Source organism: Panulirus ornatus, chromosome 52 (assembly GCF_036320965.1).
Source record: "Panulirus ornatus isolate Po-2019 chromosome 52, ASM3632096v1, whole genome shotgun sequence".
In the NCBI taxonomy this organism is placed as follows: domain Eukaryota; kingdom Metazoa; phylum Arthropoda; class Malacostraca; order Decapoda; family Palinuridae; genus Panulirus; species Panulirus ornatus.
The window spans coordinates 15279994-15299445 of record NC_092275.1 but is presented as its reverse complement, the minus strand read 5'-3'; the positions used below and the strand labels follow the sequence as shown (position 1 = coordinate 15299445).

At 40.3% G+C, this 19452-nt stretch overlaps 1 protein-coding gene across 1 annotated transcript in view; it reads left to right on the top strand.

Moving 5' to 3' along the window:
* Positions 1 to 19452, top strand: part of LOC139765113 (LMBR1 domain-containing protein 2 homolog) — a 36364-nt gene that overhangs the window by 6947 nt on the left and 9965 nt on the right. The window contains exons 2-8 of the mRNA XM_071692295.1: positions 3321 to 4422; positions 6378 to 6640; positions 9137 to 9301; positions 9825 to 10035; positions 10336 to 10512; positions 14758 to 14935; positions 17647 to 17828. Coding sequence (XP_071548396.1) covers positions 4249 to 4422; positions 6378 to 6640; positions 9137 to 9301; positions 9825 to 10035; positions 10336 to 10512; positions 14758 to 14935; positions 17647 to 17828 — 1350 coding nt within the window. The 5' untranslated portion in view covers positions 3321 to 4248. The remainder of the gene's footprint in view (positions 1 to 3320; positions 4423 to 6377; positions 6641 to 9136; positions 9302 to 9824; positions 10036 to 10335; positions 10513 to 14757; positions 14936 to 17646; positions 17829 to 19452) is intronic.

Sequence of the window (19452 nt, the reverse complement as noted above, 5' to 3'; positions counted from 1 at the left end):
TTAATACCTTCCACAGAGCATCTCTATCAACTCTTATCATATGCCTTCTCCAGATCCATAAATGCTACATACAAATCCATTTGCTTTTCTAAGTATTTCTCACATACATTCTTCAAAGCAAACACCTGATCCACACATCCTCTACCACTTCTGAAACCACACTGCTCTTCCCCAATCTGATGCTCTGTACATGCCTTCACCCTCTCAATCAATACGCTCCCATATAATTTACCAGGAATACTCAACAAACTTATACCTCTGTAATTTGAGCACTCACTCTTATCCCCTTTGCCTTTGTACAATGGCACTATGCACGCATTCTGCCAATCCTCAGGCACCTCACCATGAGTCATACATACATTAAATAACCTTACCAACCAGTCAACAATACAGTCACCCCCTTTTTTAATAAATTTCACTATAATACCATCCAAACCTGCTGCCTTGCCGGCTTTCATCTTCCGCAAAGCTTTCACTACCTCTTCTCTGTTTACCAAATCATTTTCCCTAACCCTCTCACTTTGCACACCACCTCGACCAAAACACCCTATATCTGCCACTCTATCATCAAACATATTCAACAAACCTTCAAAATACTCACTCCATCTTCTTCTCACATCACCACTACTTGTTATCACCTCCCCATTTGTGCCCTTCACTGAAGTTCCCATTTGCTCCCTTGTCTTACGCACTTTATTTACCTCCTTCCAGAACATCTTTTTATTCTCCCTAAAGTTCTCCTGAGTTGTAGGGAGGTTTAATCTCAAACAACAGCAATATACCTTCAAACATACCCATTTTTTCCCTCCCTGATAATGTTTTCTCTTTCCACAAATTTTTCAGAGCTCCTAGAACCTTCACTCCCTCACCCACCCTATGGCTCACTTCTGCTTTCATGGATCCATTCTCTTCCATGTTTACTTTCAGATATCATAGTTTTCTCCATTTGAACTCACATCCCAACTAGCCTGTCTCTCAACCCTGCTAAACCAAATAACCTTGTTTTTATTCACATTTACTCTCAACAGGCATCTCATTATGATCCATACATACGTTGAAAATCCTTACAGCTGCCCCCTTTCTTAAGAAATTCATCTGTAATACCTTCCATTCCAACTGCCTTACCACATTTTATCATAAGTAAGGCTTTCACCCCATTTTGTCTCTTCGCTCTCCATGACACTTACTGTGCATACCACCCAACTCGAACACCCTACATCTACTCTATCATCAAACACATTCAACGGTCCTTCAAAACTCACTTTACCACTGCCTGTTACTACTTTCCTTTTTGCCCCTTCACTAGTGTTCCCATTTGTTCTCTTGTTTTTCAAACAATATTAACCTCCTTCCAAAAATCTTATTCTCCCTAAATTTTACTGATACTCGCTCACTGCAACTCTCATTTGACTTCTTTTTCATCCCCTGCACCATTCTCCAGACCTCCTGCCACTTTTATATACATCCCCCAGTCATTTGTGCTCCTTGTAAGTAATGCCTAAACACCTCTTTTTTTCTTTCACCAGCAAATTTACTTCCTCATCCCACCACTCACTAACCTTTCCGATCTGCCTGCCTCCCACCTTTTGCATGCCACTTGCATCTTTCGTATGTGCTTAAATACCTACCATTCCTCACTCCTTTCTTCATTTACTCGTACCTTTTGCCATTCTATACTCAATCCCTCCTGGTATTTCTTCACACAAGTCTTTTCCAAGCTCACTTACTCTCACCACTCTCTTTTCCCCAACATTCTTTCCACTTTTCCGAAGACCCCTACAAATCTTCACGCTTCCTTCCACAAGATAGTGATCAGACATCCCACCAACACAGTTACATCGAAAAGTGTCTTTTTTTCAAGTCTGTCATTTAATACATAATCTAATAATGCCCACTTACCATCTCTTTTGCTCACATTGGTATTTTGTGTATGGCCCTCTTTTTAAACCAGGTATTCCCATTCACTGTTCCTTTTTCAGCAGTTAACTCCAAAAGCTGTTCACCATCACCATTCATAATACTACATACCCATCACTAATACCCGGTCTTGTATATCACAACTGTTTACACACTAACTCATCTGCTCCCAAAACACCTCTCATGATCTTTCTTCTGGCCAGGTACATAAGCACTAATAATCATAATATCTCTCACCATCTACTTTCATTTTTACTTACATCAGTTTAGAAGTTACTGCCATACACTTTCACACATTCCCACAACTCTTGCTTCAGGAGAGTACCACTCCTTCCTTAGCTCTTGTCCTCTCACCATCCCCTTACTTTACTCCCAAGACATTTCCAAACCATTTTTCCCCTTTACCCTTGAGCTTTTTTTTTTTTTTAACTCAATTAGAACAGACAGGTTTCTTTCTTCAAACATGCTACCTATCTCTCCTCTTTTCTCATCTTTGTTAAACCTACACACACATAGACACCCCAGCCTGAGCCTCCGAAGAGCATAAGTACTCCCTGCTTGGCTCCCTCTTTTGTTCCATCTTTTAGAAATTTAAATACAAGAAGGGCGGGTTCCCAAACCCATGGACCCACTCCCTTTAGTTGCATTCTTCAACATGGAAGGATATAGGAATAGATGGATATAGGAATAACAAAATTGATTAGGGCATTTAGTTGCCCATCTTATCTTAGGTAACATGAAAAGAATTATTTCATTTCTACCTTTTTTATTTGTGGGTTTGAAAAATAATAAATTTTTTGTGATTGTATCACATCCTAAGAAAATTGGTATTTTTTTTTTTTTTCAAACTTCAGAAGACAAATTTGCAGGAATCTCATAGATGCAATAACTTTGATTATGGAGGGCAAATCAATGAATCCACAATTACAGTGGTAAAAAGAGAGTAGATGATTACTTAATTTCTTTATCACGAAGAGTGTGTTGTGGCTATGTTTCTTGGACATAAACTACAAGGAGCAGCAGCTTAAAATGAGGCAGAATGCAAGAGGGCTCAGGCACAACCATAGTGTTGAAGGAAGGTCAGGCTTTCAGGGGTTTACTCCACCAAGAAGATGCTGCTTACTTTGCGATTTACCTCTTTGTTGCATACAGTTGTTGTATAGATGCAACAATCACATTTTAGCACTGAAGTACATCAGATAGATATCCAGAAGTACACATTCAGACATGTCTCATCTTACATATATAATTTTTGGATGAATGTTCTATTCATCAAGTATATATTTTAACTTTTTTCCTTTTTTTCACAGATGGTAGATTTCAATTTGGTATATTGTTCTTGTTTGAGTAGAATTGTCATTTTGCAGCATATATTCTGTTATCATGTACTTCATTTTTTCCAGGAGTCAAAGAACAAAAACTTGAAATTGAACTAGAATGCGTGAAGGATCAGGCACTGCCATGGTGTTGAAGGAGGTTCTGCCTCGTAAGGGTTTACTGTACCAAGAGGACTCTGCTTACTTAGCACTGTGCCGCCCTAAACTTATGCCACTCAAGTCAGTTACTTTAGAAAAATTGGAAGCCATGCAAAAGAATGCTCAAGAGAAACTTCGCCAACAGCAAGAACAACAAGAACAGCATGTGGTGGCATCAGGCCCTGGTGCCAAACCTCATTTCCTTTGATGGCTTACTGAGTGAAACTTTAATTTCTAGAACTTTTCTTTGAATATGCATGGGTTGTTTGTTCCCAGCACTCTCTGAACCTCTTCCTTAGTTAAAAGACTAATATCTAAGTAGTTGTGTGCAACACAGCTGCAATTCATGAAGAATATTACTTTCTATCTTTCTTAGCTTGTCTAAAGATTTTTTTCTCTTTTCTCATGAAAAAAAAATTGTGCTGAGAAATGTATAACATAGTTGTTTATGCACCTGTAACAGAATGTCTGAGTACAGTCTTTTATTGCATTCACTGGTGTGGAACTAACTATATTGCTGAAAGACCAACCGTGTAGACGCATATTCAAGAAAATGCATTGACTGAATAAACTTTTAAAATGTAAGTGATAAACCTCATTTAGAAAGACTGTCATATGGGAAATCTTGTATGTTGTGCCAATTGTGTTGAATTTTTTAGCTTACCTCAGTTTGCAGTAAATTGCCTGTGCAATTGATTTTTGCATGAGTTACTGTACAGTACTAGTCACAGGAATAAGTCATTGAAGATTGTGAAGGAATAAGTCATTGAAGATTGTGAATATGAAAGTGACATTTAGAGATCTGTCATAGTGACGGCACTTCAGAAGAGACTTTCGGATAAAGAAGATTTGCAAGATGGGAGTGGGACCATTGGTTGTGGAGGTTCTGTTAACCTTCATGGTGGCAGCTTTGGTGCTTTCCCAATATGGCAACTGGTATCGTCATCACCTGGTGGTCACAGTGTCTGTTTTGGTGGCTTGGTACTTCTCCATGCTCATTGTATTCATCCTGCCACTTGATGTCTCAAATGTGAGTAACAAGAAGTTGTAGTTACATTCATATCCGAAGACATCACCAGAAACCTAGCTCCTAGGCAAAGTTGGAAATATCTCTGTGCTCATATATTAGTATTCACCTTTTTTCTTATCTTTTTGGTGTCCCTACCTCTGGCCTCCTAACTATTGTCTTGACCATACATGTCCTTTTACATGATATGTGCATGTGTATATATGTTTATGTATAAGTATGTATGTTGATATGTATATGTATTTATATGTGCAAGTATGGGCATTTATGTGTATAAATGTGTATATGAGTGGATGGGCCATTCTTCGTCTGTTTCCTGGAGCTACCTTGCTGACATGGGAAATAGCAGTTAAGTATAATAAAAAGAATTTGTGTGTGTGTGTTTTCATGCTTGTTTGCCATTTTCCTCATTGGTGATGTAGCACCAGAAACAGAGGAGGAAAGGCCTCATTTGCTTGCATCCATTCTCTAGCTGTCATGTGTAATTCAGTGAAACCACAGCTCCTCTGTCCATAACCAGGCCCTACATACCTCTCCATGGTTTCTTTTGGCTGCTTCATATGCCATGGTTTAGTTCATGGCCTGCAAATTGCCCTCTGTATACCACATCATCCAAGTTCACTCTATCCCATTCATGCCTTTCACCCTCTTGTGTGTTCAGGCCCTGAGCATTCAAAATCTTTTTCATTCCATCCTTCCATCTCCATTTTGGTCTGTCCTTCTTGTCCCTCCACTTCTGACATGTATATCCTCTTTGTCAACCCCCTCTCACTCATTCTCTCCATATGTCCTAACCATTTCAGCACACCTTTATCTCAGTCAATTGTAGTCTTCATATTACCAAACCTCTGTCTTATTCTATAATAACTTATTTGATCAACATTCTTCATACCACATATTATCCTCAGAGATTTCATATCCATCACATGTACCCTTTTACATACATTCTCATCTTTAGTTCGTGCCCCCCATCCATAGAGCCTTGTTAGGACTACTCTACCTTCAAACATTACCGTTGTTGCCCTCCCAGAGAGTTAACTTTCCACACATTCCTCAGAGCTCCCAGAATCTTTGCCTCCTCATGCACCCTGTGACTTGCCTCTGCTACCATGGTTCCATTCACTGGCACATCCACTCCCAGGTATCTGAATTATTTTACTTCCTCCAGTTTTTATCCGTTCAGACTCAATTGCCTCTTTGCACTGCTAAACCTTCCTTTTACTCACATTTACTTTGTCTTACCATCCTGCCCCAAGATCTATCTATGGGGCTCATGCAGGGCTCAGAAAGCTAACTAAGTCCACTAAGAGATGCTGTGTGTGGATAAGGACAAGGTGGTTAAGGACAAGGTTTTGTGTCTTGTATCCAGAAAGGATGTGTGCACCAGTGGTATGGTTTTTCCGTGAAGCAGGGATATGGAAGAATTTTAAGGGCAAATGTTTATTCATTGACTGTTGTTTATGTAAGTCATGTCAGTTAATGCATTTCATTAAGTAGCACATACCCTTGACTTGCACATATTCATTGACTGTTGTTTATGAAAGTCATGTCAGTTAATGCATTTCATTAAGTAGCACATACCCTTGACTTGCACACTTAAATTTGACATACTTTTTGTTATGTGGGTTAGTTTGAGTTCCAGAAAGTACTGTACAAACTTAAGAAACCCGTCAAAAAAAATTTGCACAAAATTTTTAATGTTAAGTCAAACAAATTGATATAATTCTTGTTAATGAGTTTGTATGTAATTGAATGAAAATTTTGAACTGAGAAGACATACATTAGTTGTCTGTAAATTTAGAAATGTTGAAAAATTTAAGTACAGTTTTCTTGTTTAGGAGTACTGTAATAGATTTAATGTTCTTCGCATTATGACTTTCTGAGCTCTTCAGTAACATATCAGTTTCAGTCATCTCACCTTTACTGTAGTTGTATTGTCCTTTTCTTTTCATATGTAGACAATATACGAGAATTGTCTTCAGCACCTGATTGATGTATCATCAGCTCACTCTTCACAAGCTCAAGCTGATAATGCAGTCAGAGGTGATAATGTCACCATTGCTGCTTTGAATATCTTTCCACCCGATGAAAGTAATGACACCATAACAACTACACCTGCCCCTCTTGGATCAAAGTGCCACAAACCCTGGAGTCTTGTTCCTGCTGGAGTGTTCCCAGTCTTTTGGAGAGTAGTCTATTGGACATCGCAGTTTCTCACATGGTATGTGGTATCTCCTTTAGTTTGGCATTTGTATAACAGACAACCTGTGTGTAATGTACAAAAACCACATCCCCCTGTGCACAACCAGGCCCCAGAAACCTTTCCGTAGTTCACCACATCTACTATATCAGTTGGTTCAGTCCACTGACAGTACTTCGCCCTCATGTATACCACATCACTCCAGTTCACTCTGTCATGTACTCGCCCTTCACCCTCCTGTATGTTCAGGCCCCAGCCACTCAAAATATGTTTCACTCCATCCCTCCATTTCCACTTTGGTATTCCCTTTTCGGTGTCCCCTCCACTTCTGACACAAATATCTTCTTTGTCAACCTCTCCTCTCATTCTCTCCATATGTCCAAACCATATCAACATACCCTCATCAGTTTTTTTTTTTTTAACCATACTCTTGTATTGCCTCACCTCTTTCTTATCCTTTTATTATTTACTTGATGAAACAACCTCACACCACGTATTGTCTTCAATAATTTCATTTCCAGCACTTGTACCCTCCCCTGCACATTCTCATCTGTAGCCAATGCCTAGCATTCATACAAAATCGGGACTACAGTACCTTCAATTATATCCATTTTTGTCCTCTCAGATAATGACATCTCTTTCCACACATTCCTCAAAGTTCCCAGAACCTTGACCCCCCCTCACCCACCCAGTGACTCAGTTCCAATTCCATGGTCCATGGTTTCATTCATTACTGTGTCCACAACCAGGTATGTAAAACAATTCTCTTACACCATATTTTCTCCATTTGAACTCATACTCCATCTAACTAGTCCTCTACCCAGCTAAAGCTAATAACTTTGTTTTTATTCACATTTACTCTCACTTATTTCATACACTCTCCCAAACTCAGAAACCAACTTCTACATTTTCTCACTTGAATCTTGCACAAGTGCCATGTCCCAGGCCCCTCTCCCCTTCAGATTGCATACTCACCCCCCTCTCCAAGACCCTTGCATTTATCTCCCTCAACACCCAGTCTATCCCTACAACTGTACAAAGCTTTACAAACACCTGTTCAACATATCTCAGGAACCTTTCTGCTCTTGATGGAACTACCACAGTGAAGCCACTGGACACTTATTGTTCAGCTACCCTGCATTCTTCCCACAGACATACACACAACATAACCTCACTTTATGACTTGTGGTCCTGCATGGTGGACGTGGCAGGCTTCCTGTACATTTTTTCAAACTTTGATTGCTGTTTCCTGCATTAGCTAGGTAACACCAGGAACAGAGGAAGAAAGGCCACATCTACTGACATCCATTATTTAGCTGTAGTGTAATGATACAAAAACCACTGCTTCCTATCCACAACCAGGCCCCATAGACCTTAACATGGTTTACCCCGGACACTTCACATGCCCTGGTTCAGTCCATTGACAGCACGTTGATCCCAGTATGCCACACCGTTCCAATTCACTCTGGTCTCTGCACGCCTTTCACCCTCCTGCATGTTCAGGTCCCGATCACTCATAAGCATTTTCACACCATCCTTCCACCTCCAATTTGGTCTCCTGCTTCTTGTTCCCTCCACCTCTGACATATATCCTCTTTGTCAACCTTTCCTCATTCATTTTTTCCAAATGTCCAGACTATTTCAGCACACCGTCTTCAGCTTTTTCAACCGCACTCTTTTTATTACCATAAACCTCTCTTACCCTTTTATTTTACTAATTCGATCAGACCTCCTCACTACATATTTTCCTCAGACATTTCATTTCCAACATATCTGCCCTCCTCCTCACAGCCCATGCCTTACAACCATTATAATGTTGGGACTACAATTCCTTCAAACATACCTATTTTTGCCCTCCTGGGTAACATTCTCTCCTTCCACATATTCTTGAACACTCCCAGAACCTTCATGCCCTCAACCACCCTCTCACTCACATCTCCATTCACCGGATGACTCAACCACTGTTGAAAAACATCTTTCAGAGCACATGAGTGAACCTATAAGAGATGGGTTTGGAAATGTCTTTGTGGAATTTGATCCCCCTTAATTTTCATTTGCTTCAAACCTAAAGCTTGATTTGATTCAGTCAGTTTGCTAGAAACTATAGTCTGTTTCTCTTCTCATAAATCCTTCACAACAAATTAAGCTGTCAGAGAAAGAATTTTTCATACAAATCTTGAATGATGATCCTATGATTTCATGTAGAAGCAGTGTACTCCAACAGGAGCGTGTACTAAGTGGCTCATAATTTTGATGTTCACATTCGGGTCCTGATAGACAGCATGGATAGAGTAACCTGAAATAAAGGAGCTGACATTTTTCAACTTTGTAAATAGTAGTCTAAAGAGGTCAGAACTAGACATAAAGAGTTCTTGTATTTCTAACTCACCAAACTGACCAAATTAAACAAAGGGTGAAAGAAACCTGTAAGAATGTTCCCAGTGTATCAGAATGAATGCAAAGGAATTATAATTGCTCTGCTGTGTAATCTTTTGTTTAATTTTGAATGTCTTTCAGGCTAATATTACCCTTAATGCAGTCCTATACGAAAGCAGGAGACTTCACCATTGGAACAAAGCTACGATCTGCTATGATTGACAATGCAATATATTATGGATCATACCTCCTCATTGTTGTCATACTTTTGCTCTACATTGCAGTGTCTGAACTTGGACTTGATGGGTGAGTTTAAAGTAAACAGTTAAACATGTTTGTGAATGACTCATAATTGTGGAGAAAAGTTACAGTAATGAAGAATGATTGTCATTAAAAACTATTGAAATAAGCCTTATATGTATTTGCAGGACTTTCAGTTGTATATATTCATTTGCAGATTTTTCAAGTACTTGAAATGGATGGGGATTTGAAGATTCTGTATTTTAATAAGCATTCTTCTTATTTGAAATTACTTACTAATTCATTATTTAGAAGAATTTGTATGCTGCTTTCACACTTTAGTACTTTAGAATCTTTTTTTTTTTTCCAATAACAGCCAATACTTACTTTCTTGTCATTCAAGTATCAGATAATGGTGGTTTGTGATAGCTTTGCTTTTTCTCATTTTCAGATGTATTTATTTCCCAGTGACAGGTTCTAAACAGCTTCTTGAGAAGAAGACAAGTTAATGTACATATATATATTTTTACTCATGGTTGGTGTGATCTTGACCAATTTTGCTTACGCAGTGCTTCTGGAAACTTTCCAGAGCCAAGTTGCGTGCTATTGCTGCATCAGCTTCCAACACCTGGGGTTTATTCTGGCTGGTACTGTTATTAGGCTATGGCCTAGTTGAAGTGCCTCGTTCCTTATGGCACTCAGCCTCCATTATCCACACACTAAATCATTCATACTTCCATGCTGCTAAACTGTCACAAGAACGAGCAGAGTCCAATGAAAGGGTGAATGATCTCTTACAGGTAAAGTTTTATCGTTTGTTAAGTCTTTTATAAGCACCAGGCATAACCTTAAATGCGATGAATTGATGAATTCATTTGAATACTTTATGACAAATTGGTTATAAGCTGGATTTCATGCAAAAATGGTAGGATATTTCTCATATGTTTTGTGTACTTGTTGGACAAGCTACTGCTGTCATGACTCACAAATGTTACACTGCTTGTAAGGATAAATTGGTATAATCCTTTGTAAACAATTATAGCTTTAGTTTAGTTATTTTTAATTTTGTACATTTTGATTGATAAAAAATATTCTTACAGAGTATGCGTGCTCTTGGTGGCAGCATTGGACCTGGTCACCCTCTGCGTTCTCACATGGATGTCATTGAAAGCAAAATTCCCACAGAGCTGCTAGACCGTATTCGCCGGCAGGCACCACCAGATTCACCCCATGCTGATGTTCCCTCGGAGAAGGCCTTGGTTAGGCTTCACAAACAAGTGAGTAAAAATTTTGTCATGTCATAGCTTGAAGAATAAAAGATTGGCAGTCTTAAAATGAAAACAGGGTAAAACATGAATAATGTCTTAGGATCCTCCCATCATTCTCCATGGAAACTCCTCCTGGAAGTGTGACAAAAGCAACAACATCCTTAGGCTGCAGAGTCTAAACACACCTTCTACCAAACCCAGCACCTATCTGTGTGGATATTTCATTGTTCACCATCCCACACCCATACCCAAGATCGCAGAGGTGACCTACTCATAAGCCAACTGCATCCTTTCAACACCCTCACCATAAACAACCAACCAAACAGCCTCTCAACCCACTGTTTCCAGCAGCCAGCCTCACCAGACATTACCTTTTCCACACCAGCACTACGTTCAAGAACCACCCAGGGCACACTCCACGAACTGTCTTCTGGCACTTATTCTGATAACACTTCACCTGGCCAACACAACCAGTTACAGTTAAATTTATTAAGAAAGGGGGTGACTGCTTTGTTGATTGGTTGGTAAGGATATCCAGTGCATGTATGGATCATGAAGTGCCTGAAGGTCAGCAGAATGCATGTATATTGCCATTGTACAGAGGCAAAGGGGATAAAGATGAAGGTGAGTGTTCAAACTACAGAAGCATAAGTTTGTTGAGTTTTCCTGGAAAATTGTATGGGAGGGTATTGATTGAGAGATTGAAGGCAGATACACAGTATTAGATTGGAGAGGAGCATTGTGGTTTTAGAAGTGATAGAGGATGTGCGGATCAGGTGTTTATTGGAAGAATGTGTGCGAGAAATACTTAGAAAAACAATGAATTCATATGCAGCATTTATGGATCTGGAGAAAGCATATGATAGGGTTGATAGAGATGCTTTGTGGAAGGTCTTCAGAATATATGGCATGGAAGGTAAGCTGCTAGAAGCAGAAAAGTTTTTATCAAGAGTGTAAGGCCTGTGTACAAGTGGGAAGAGAGGAGAGTGATTGGTTCCCAATGAAGGTCGGTCTGCAGCAGGAGTGAGTGATGTCCCCATGGTTTAATTAGTTTATGGATGAGGTGGTTAGGGAGGTAAATGCGAGAGTTTTGGAAAGAGGGGCGAGTATGCAGTCTGTTGGGGATGAGAGGGCCTAGGAAGTGTCAGTTGTTGTTTGCTGATGATACAGCACTGATGGCTTATTTGAGTGAGAAACTGCAGAAAATGGTGACTAAGTTTGGAAAAGTGTGTGAAAGGAGAAAGTTGAGAAGAAATGTGAATAAGAGCAAGGTTATTAAGTTCAGCAGGGTAAAGGAACAAGTTAATTGGGGTGTAAGTTTGAATGGAAAAAATTGGAGGAAGTGAAGTGTTTTAGATATCTGGCAGTGGTTGTGAGGCATGAGCTATAGATAGGGTTGTACAGAGGAGGGTGGATGTGTTGGAAATGAAATGTTTGAGGACAGTATGTGGTGTGAGGTGGTTTGATCGAGTAAATAATGAAAGGGTGAGAGAGATATGTGGTAATGAAAAGAGTGTGTTTGAGAGAGCAGAAGAGGGTGTGTTGAAATGGTTTGGACATATGGAGAAAATGAATGAAGAAAGGTTGACAAAGAGGATATATGTGTCAGAGAAGGAGGGTACAAGGAGAAGTGGGAGACCAAATTGGAGGTGGAAGGATGGAGTGAAAAAGATTTTGAGTGATTGGGGCCTGAACATGCTGGAGGGTGAGAGGTGTTCAAGGAATAGAGTGAATTGGAACACTGTGGTATACCAGGGTCAACATGCTGTCTGTGGATTGAACCAGGGTATGTAAAACATCTGGGGTAAACTATGGAAAGGTCTGTAGGGTCTGGATGTGGAAAGGGAGCTGTGGTTTTGGTGCATTACACATGACAGCTAGAGACTGAGTGTGGCTTTTTTTGTCTGTTTTCCTGGCACTACCTCGCTGACACAGAGGGTGGCAATGCTGTTTACTGTGGGGCAGGGTGATGCTGAGAATGGATGAAGGCAAGCAAGTATGAACATGTACATGTGTATATATGTATATGTCTGTGTATATGTATTTATGTTATGTGTATATATTTGCATTTATGTATACATATGGGTACATGAGTGAATTGGTCTTTCTTCGTCTGTTTCCTTGTGCTACCTTGCTGAAGCAGGGGTAGCAATGCTGTTTCCTATGGGGCAGCATGGTGCCAGGAATGGATAAGGGCAAGCAGGTATGAATTTGTACAAGTGTATATATGTATATCTTTTTTTTTTTTTCTTTTTCTTTTTTTTTTGCCGCTGTCTCCCGCGTTTGCGAGGTAGCGCAAGGAAACAGACGAAAGAAATGGCCCAACCCACCCCCATACACATGTATATACATACGTCCACACACGCAAATATACATACCTACACAGCTTTCCATGGTTTACCCCAGACACTTCACATGCCTTGATTCAATCCACTGACAGCACGTCAACCCTGGTATACCACATCGCTCCAATTCACTCTATTCCTTGCCCTCCTTTCACCCTCCTGCATGTTCAGGCCCCGATCACACAAAATCTTTTTCACTCCATCTTTCCACCTCCAATTTGGTCTCCCTCTTCTCCTCGTTCCCTCCACCTCCGACACATATATCCTCTTGGTCAATCTTTCCTCACTCATTCTCTCCATGTGACCAAACCATTTCAAAACACCCTCTTCTGCTCTCTCAACCACGCTCTTTTTATTTCCACACATCTCTCTTACCCTTACGTTACTTACTCGATCAAACCACCTCACACCACACATTGTCCTCAAACATCTCATTTCCAGCACATCCATCCTCCTGCGCACAACTCTATCCATAGTCCACGCCTCGCAACCATACAACATTGTTGGAACCACTATTCCTTCAAACATACCCATTTTTGCTTTCCGAGATAATGTTCTCGACTTCCACACATTCTTCAAGGCTCCCAGAATTTTCGCCCCCTCCCCCACCCTATGATCCACTTCCGCTTCCATGTTTCCATCCGCTGCCAGATCCACTCCCAGATATCTAAAACACTTCACTTCCTCCAGTTTTTCTCCATTCAAACTCACCTCCCAATTGACTTGACCCACAACCCTACTGTACCTAATAACCTTGCTCTTATTCACATTTACTCTTAACTTTCTTCTTTCACACACTTTACCAAACTCAGTCACCAGCTTCTGCAGTTTCTCACATGAATCAGCCACCAGCGCTGTATCATCAGCGAACAACAACTGACTCACTTCCCAAGCTCTCTCATCCCCAACAGACTTCATACTTGCCCCTCTTTCCAAAACTCTTGCATTCACCTCCCTAACAACCCCATCCATAAACAAATTAAACAACCTTGGAGACATCACACACCCCTGCCGCAAACCTACATTCACTGAGAACCAATCACTTTCCTCTCTTCCTACACGTACACATGCCTTACATCCTCGATAAAAACTTTTCACTGCTTCTAACAACTTGCCTCCCACACCATATATTCTTAATACCTTCCACAGAGCATCTCTATCAACTCTATCATATGCCTTCTCCAGATCCATAAATGCTACATACAAATCCATTTGCTTTTCTAAGTATTTCTCACATACATTCTTCAAAGCAAACACCTGATCCGCACATCCTCTACCACTTCTGAAACGACACTGCTCTTCCCCAATCTGATGCTCTGTACATACCTTCACCCTCTCAATCAATACCCTCCCATATAATTTGCCAGGAATACTCAACAAACTTATACCTCTGTAATTTGAGCACTCACTCTTATCCCCTTTGCCTTTGTACAATGGCACTATGCACGCATTCCGCCAATCCTCAGGCACCTCACCATGAGTCATACATACATTAAATAACCTTACCAACCAGTCAACCATACAGTCACCCCCTTTTTTAATAAATTCCACTGCAATACCATCCAAACCTGCTGCCTTGCCGGCTTTCATCTTCCGCAAAGCTTTTACTCCCACTTCTCTGTTTACCAAATCATTTTCCCTAACCCTGTATATCTCTGTATATGTATATATGTTGATATGTATGTGTATGTATATGTATGTCTATGGGCGTTTATGTTTATATGAGTAGATGGGCAGTTCTTCATCTGTTTCCTGGTGCTACCTTACTGATGCGGGAAATGGCAATCAAGTATCATAAAGAAATAATGTTGGCAGTATATTGGTAGTATATTATGAGGTGAGTTATGGTATTAGTGAATTTTACAATCTCTGTTGGATATGACTGTAGAATTAATTCTTTTGTACACAGCTGATCAAAGCACTGCAAAACCAGCGTCGTGTGGAAACTCAGTGGAGTTTGCTGGTGGAGAAGGTTGTGGCACTGGAAGACACCCATCGAAATGCTGTTTCCCATGATACCTCCTTCAAGCACTCTACACCTCCACGTAGACACTATATTCTGTCATACATCTATACACCAACCATAGGTAATATTGTATTAATATTATTAATATTATTATTATTTTTATTCATACTTGTTTGCCATGTCCCACATTAGCAAGGTAGCATAGGAACAGACAAAGAAATGCCCTAATTATCTTACAATCACTCTCAAGCTGTCATGTACAGTGCATTGAAACCACAGCCTCCTATCCACAATCAGGTCTTACTTAATAGTAATAATATTAATGTCAGTAGGCTAAACTGGCGTATATGAAGCGATTGGGGAACCACATAAAGGTCTATATGGTCAGGTAGTGATTAGGGGGCTCTGGTTTCAGTATATTATATATAATGCTTAGAGAGTGGATGTTAGCAAATGAGGCTATTTCTTTGTTTCTTGGTGCTACCTCACAAATGCAAGAAATGGCAAATGTGTACAAAAAGAAATTAAAATATATCCTTGGGTGTTGGAAATAAAAATACTGCTTACGTATCTCCTGGGTATTGTAAAAGTCAATTAAGAGGTTTAGAAGCAGGGCTTAGAATTTTCCTCCTCATATATTACTGACTTCCAGAAAGAAGGAACAGGGGAAGGGGCCATGTAAAAATTTGTGAGAAATGCTGAACAGGCATGAAAGAATAAATAATTATTATTGTGGATGGAGTGTGATACTCGACTGCTTGCTTGAGCTTTCACTGCAAGTGAATAGTTACCTTTATGAGGCTTTATCATTGTCAGTGGACAAAACAGAATACAGTCTCATCAAAGAGAGTGGCAGCATGCACAGGTCATCAAATTAAGGAGGATACTTGTGGTTCTAGGGGTGTTAGAGGATGTGTGGATCAGGTGTGTGCTTTAAAGAATTTGTGTTAGAAATGCTTAGAGAAAGAGAGGGATTTGTATGTGGCTTTTATGGATCTGAAAAAGTGTATGATAAGGTTGATAGAGATGATTTGTGGAAAGTGATATGATAGTATGGTGTAGGAGGAAGGTTACTTGAAATGGCGAGGAGATTATGTCAAGAAAGTAAGACGTGAATTGTGAGTAGGAAAAGAGAAGGATGAGTTGTTTTAGATGAAGGTGGATCTGCAGCAGATTGTGATGTCACCATGGAAGTTTAATCTTTATGGTTGGAGTGGTGGTAAGGAAGGCAAATATGAGGCTCATGGAAAGAGAGGCAGTTGGTTGGGAATGTAGGGGAACTGGGAGATAAGTCAGTTACTACTTGCTGGTGACACTACTCTGGTGACAGATTTGATTTTAAAATTGGAGAAGCTGCTTTCTGAGTTTGGGAGAATGTGTGAAAAGAGAATGATGACAGTTAAGCTAAATGAAAATACTGTTATAAAGTTTAGCAGGAGAGAGAGAAGTCTGTTGGAGTATGAGTTTGAATGGAGAGAACCTTGAGAAAGGGAGTGTTTTAGACACCTAGGAGTGGACAGCTGGGCATGGTAGTTGATGGAACTACAGAAGCTGAAGTAAGCAGTAGGTTGGATGATGGGGCTAAGATCCTGGGTGCATTGAGGAGTGTGTGGAGAGAAGTCACTGTTTGTGAGGGCAAAGATGGGAATGTTTGATGGGATAGTAGTCCCAGAGGGGTTGTATGGATGTGAGGCATGGATAACATACTGTAGGAATGGGTGGATGTGTTGAAAATGAAATGCTTGACAACAGAATGTGGTCAAAAGAGAGTTGACTGAATAAGAAGTGATAGGGTAAGTTAGAGGTATGAAAGTAAGAAGAGAATGTATGAGAAAGCTGAAGAGGGTTTGCTGAAATATTTTGGACATCTCGAAAGGATGAATGAGAGAATGACTAAGGGGGTATATGTGTTAGAAGTTGAGGGAATAAGGAGGAGGAAGCCACAAAGGAGTTGGAATGATGGCATGAAAGATGTTTTAAGGGCTTTGGGCTCAAACATATAGCAGAGTAAGAGGCTTGCATGGAAAAGTGAATTTGAATAATGTTATAAGAGGGTGCATGCCATCAGCAGCAAGTGAAAATCACAATAAGATCACTGGGGCTTGGCTTTAGAGAAGAGGATGCGAGCAAATAAGGCCATTCTTTGTCTGTTCCTGGTGCTACCTCTTTCCTTGGGAAATGGAAATCAAGTAATAATTTTTTCTGGGGTAGTTCACCATTTCCTGTCTCATTGAGATAGTGGAAGGAACCAAACAATGGTCCCAGTCACTTAAATCTCTTTAGCTGTGAAATGTAATCCACCAAAACTAAAGCCCTCTATCCACAGTCAAGACCCCTGAGTGCTTCATATTCTCCTGCATCAAAACTATTGACACACAGCTGCTTCCAGACGCTTACCTCTGTTCATTATTCTTTCATGGCTAGGTGCATAAGTACTAATTACCCACCTGTCATAATCCAGTAACATTTTTACTCATATCAGCCTGGAGCTTATTTCCTTATAACCTACAACGGAAGTACTGAAGTATTGCTCAATAGTATTTCAGTGTTTAGGTTATTACTAAAATCTATGATTGGTATGTTACATGACTTTCTTAAAAAGAGTTTTATAAACTCTGATTTTAGTTTGTAATGTTAATAAGATGTGTCTTGAAGGAGGTAGCTGCATTTGATTTAGGACATTTTCTGTTGGTTTGTATACCTCATGTTATCAAGAAATGCTTTTCAGTAGTGAACAGGAAATTAGGGAAAAGCATGATTGTACTCTATATTTTGCTAATAAAAGATTTCTGTATAGAATGTAATTCCTTTTATTCTTCCGTACATTTTCAGAGTGGCTTTGGCGCTGTCGTGTACGGGGCTACTTGCTCCGGGCTCTTGCTGTGTGCTTTGCCTTAGTGTCAGTGGTGGTTATCTGGTCTGAGTTGACATTCTTCAGCACCAACCCAACCATCTCCCTGTTTGCAGTCTTTGTCAACCTTGCTAAGGAAAACTATGATTACTTTACAATTGAGGTAATTATTGTTACAGATTTTATAAAGCTGTCTTCCAAACTGTTTCTGACATTTGAAATGATGCACATCTGCATCCATGGAATTGATTTCCCCAATTAAAGGACTGGTTATTCCATGCTGGAAATTCTACCATAAATTTGCTCTCTCCCAATTTCCGTGAATATTAAATTAGAGATGCTCTGTGGAAGGTATCTTATTAAGAATATATGGTGTGGGAGGCAAGTTGTTAGAAGCAGTGAAAAGTTTTTATCGAGGATTTAAGGCATGTGTATGAGTAGGAAGAGGGGAAAGTGATTGGTTTTCAGTGAATGTCGGTTTGCGGGAGGGGTGCGTAATGTCTCCATGGTTGTTTAATTTGTTTATGGATGGGGTTGTTAGGGAGGTGAATGCAAGAGTTTTGGAGAGAGGGGCAAGTATGCATAGTCTGTTGTGGATGAGAGAGCTTGGGAAGTGAGTCAGTTGTTGTTCGCTGATGATACAGCGCTGGTGGCTGATTCGGGTGAGAAACTGCAGAAGCTGGTGACTGAGTTTGGTAAAGTGTGTGAAAGAAGAAAGCTAAGAGTAAATGTGAATAAGAGCAAGATTATTAGGTACAGTAGGGTTGAGGGACAAGTCAGTTGGGAGGTAAGTTTGAAAAGAGAAAAACTGGAGGAAGTGAAGTGTTTTAGATATCTGGGAGTGGATTTGGCAGTGGATGGAACCATGGAAGCGGAAGTGAGTCATAGGGTGGGGGAGGGGGCAAAAGTTCTGGGAGCACTGAAAAATGTGTGGAAGTCGAGAACATTATCTCAGGAAGCAAAAATGGGTACGTTTGAAGGAATAGTGGTTCCAACAATGTTATATGGTTGCAAGGCATGGGCTATAGATAGAGTTGTGTGGAGGAGGGTGGATGTTTTGGAAATGAGATGTTTGAGGACAATATGTGGTGTGAGGTGGTTTGATTGTGTAAGTAGTAAGTAATGAAAGGGTAAGAGAGATGTGTGGTAATAAAAAGAGTGTGTTTGAGAGAGAGCAGAAGAGGGTGTTTTGAAATGGTTTGGTCACATGGAGAGAATGAGTGAGGAAAGATTGACAAAGAGGATATATGTGTCAGAGGTGGAGGGAACGAGGAGAAGTGGGAGACCAAATTGGAGGTGGAAAGATGGAGTGAAAAAGATTTTGAGCAATCAGGGCCTGAACATGCAGGAGGGTGAAATGCGTGCAAGGAATAGAGTGAATTAGAACGATGTGGTATACCGGGATTTATGTGCTGTCAGTGGATTGAAACCAGGGCATGTGAAGTGTCTGGGGTAAACCATGAAAAGTTTTGTGGGGCCTGGATGTGGAAAGGGAGCTGTGGTTTTGGTGCATTGTACATGATAGCTAGAGACTGAGTGTGAATGAATATGGCCTTTGTTGTCTTTTCCTAGCGCTACCTCACGCGCATGCGAGGGGAAGGGGTTGTCATTTCATGTGTGTCGCGGTGGCGATGGGAGTGATTAAAGGCAGCAAGTGTGAATTATGTACATGTGTATATATGTATATGTCTGTGTATGTATGTATATGTATACGTTGAAATGTATAGGTATGTATGTGTGTGTGTGTGGACATGTATGTATATACATGAGTATGTGGGTGGGTTGGG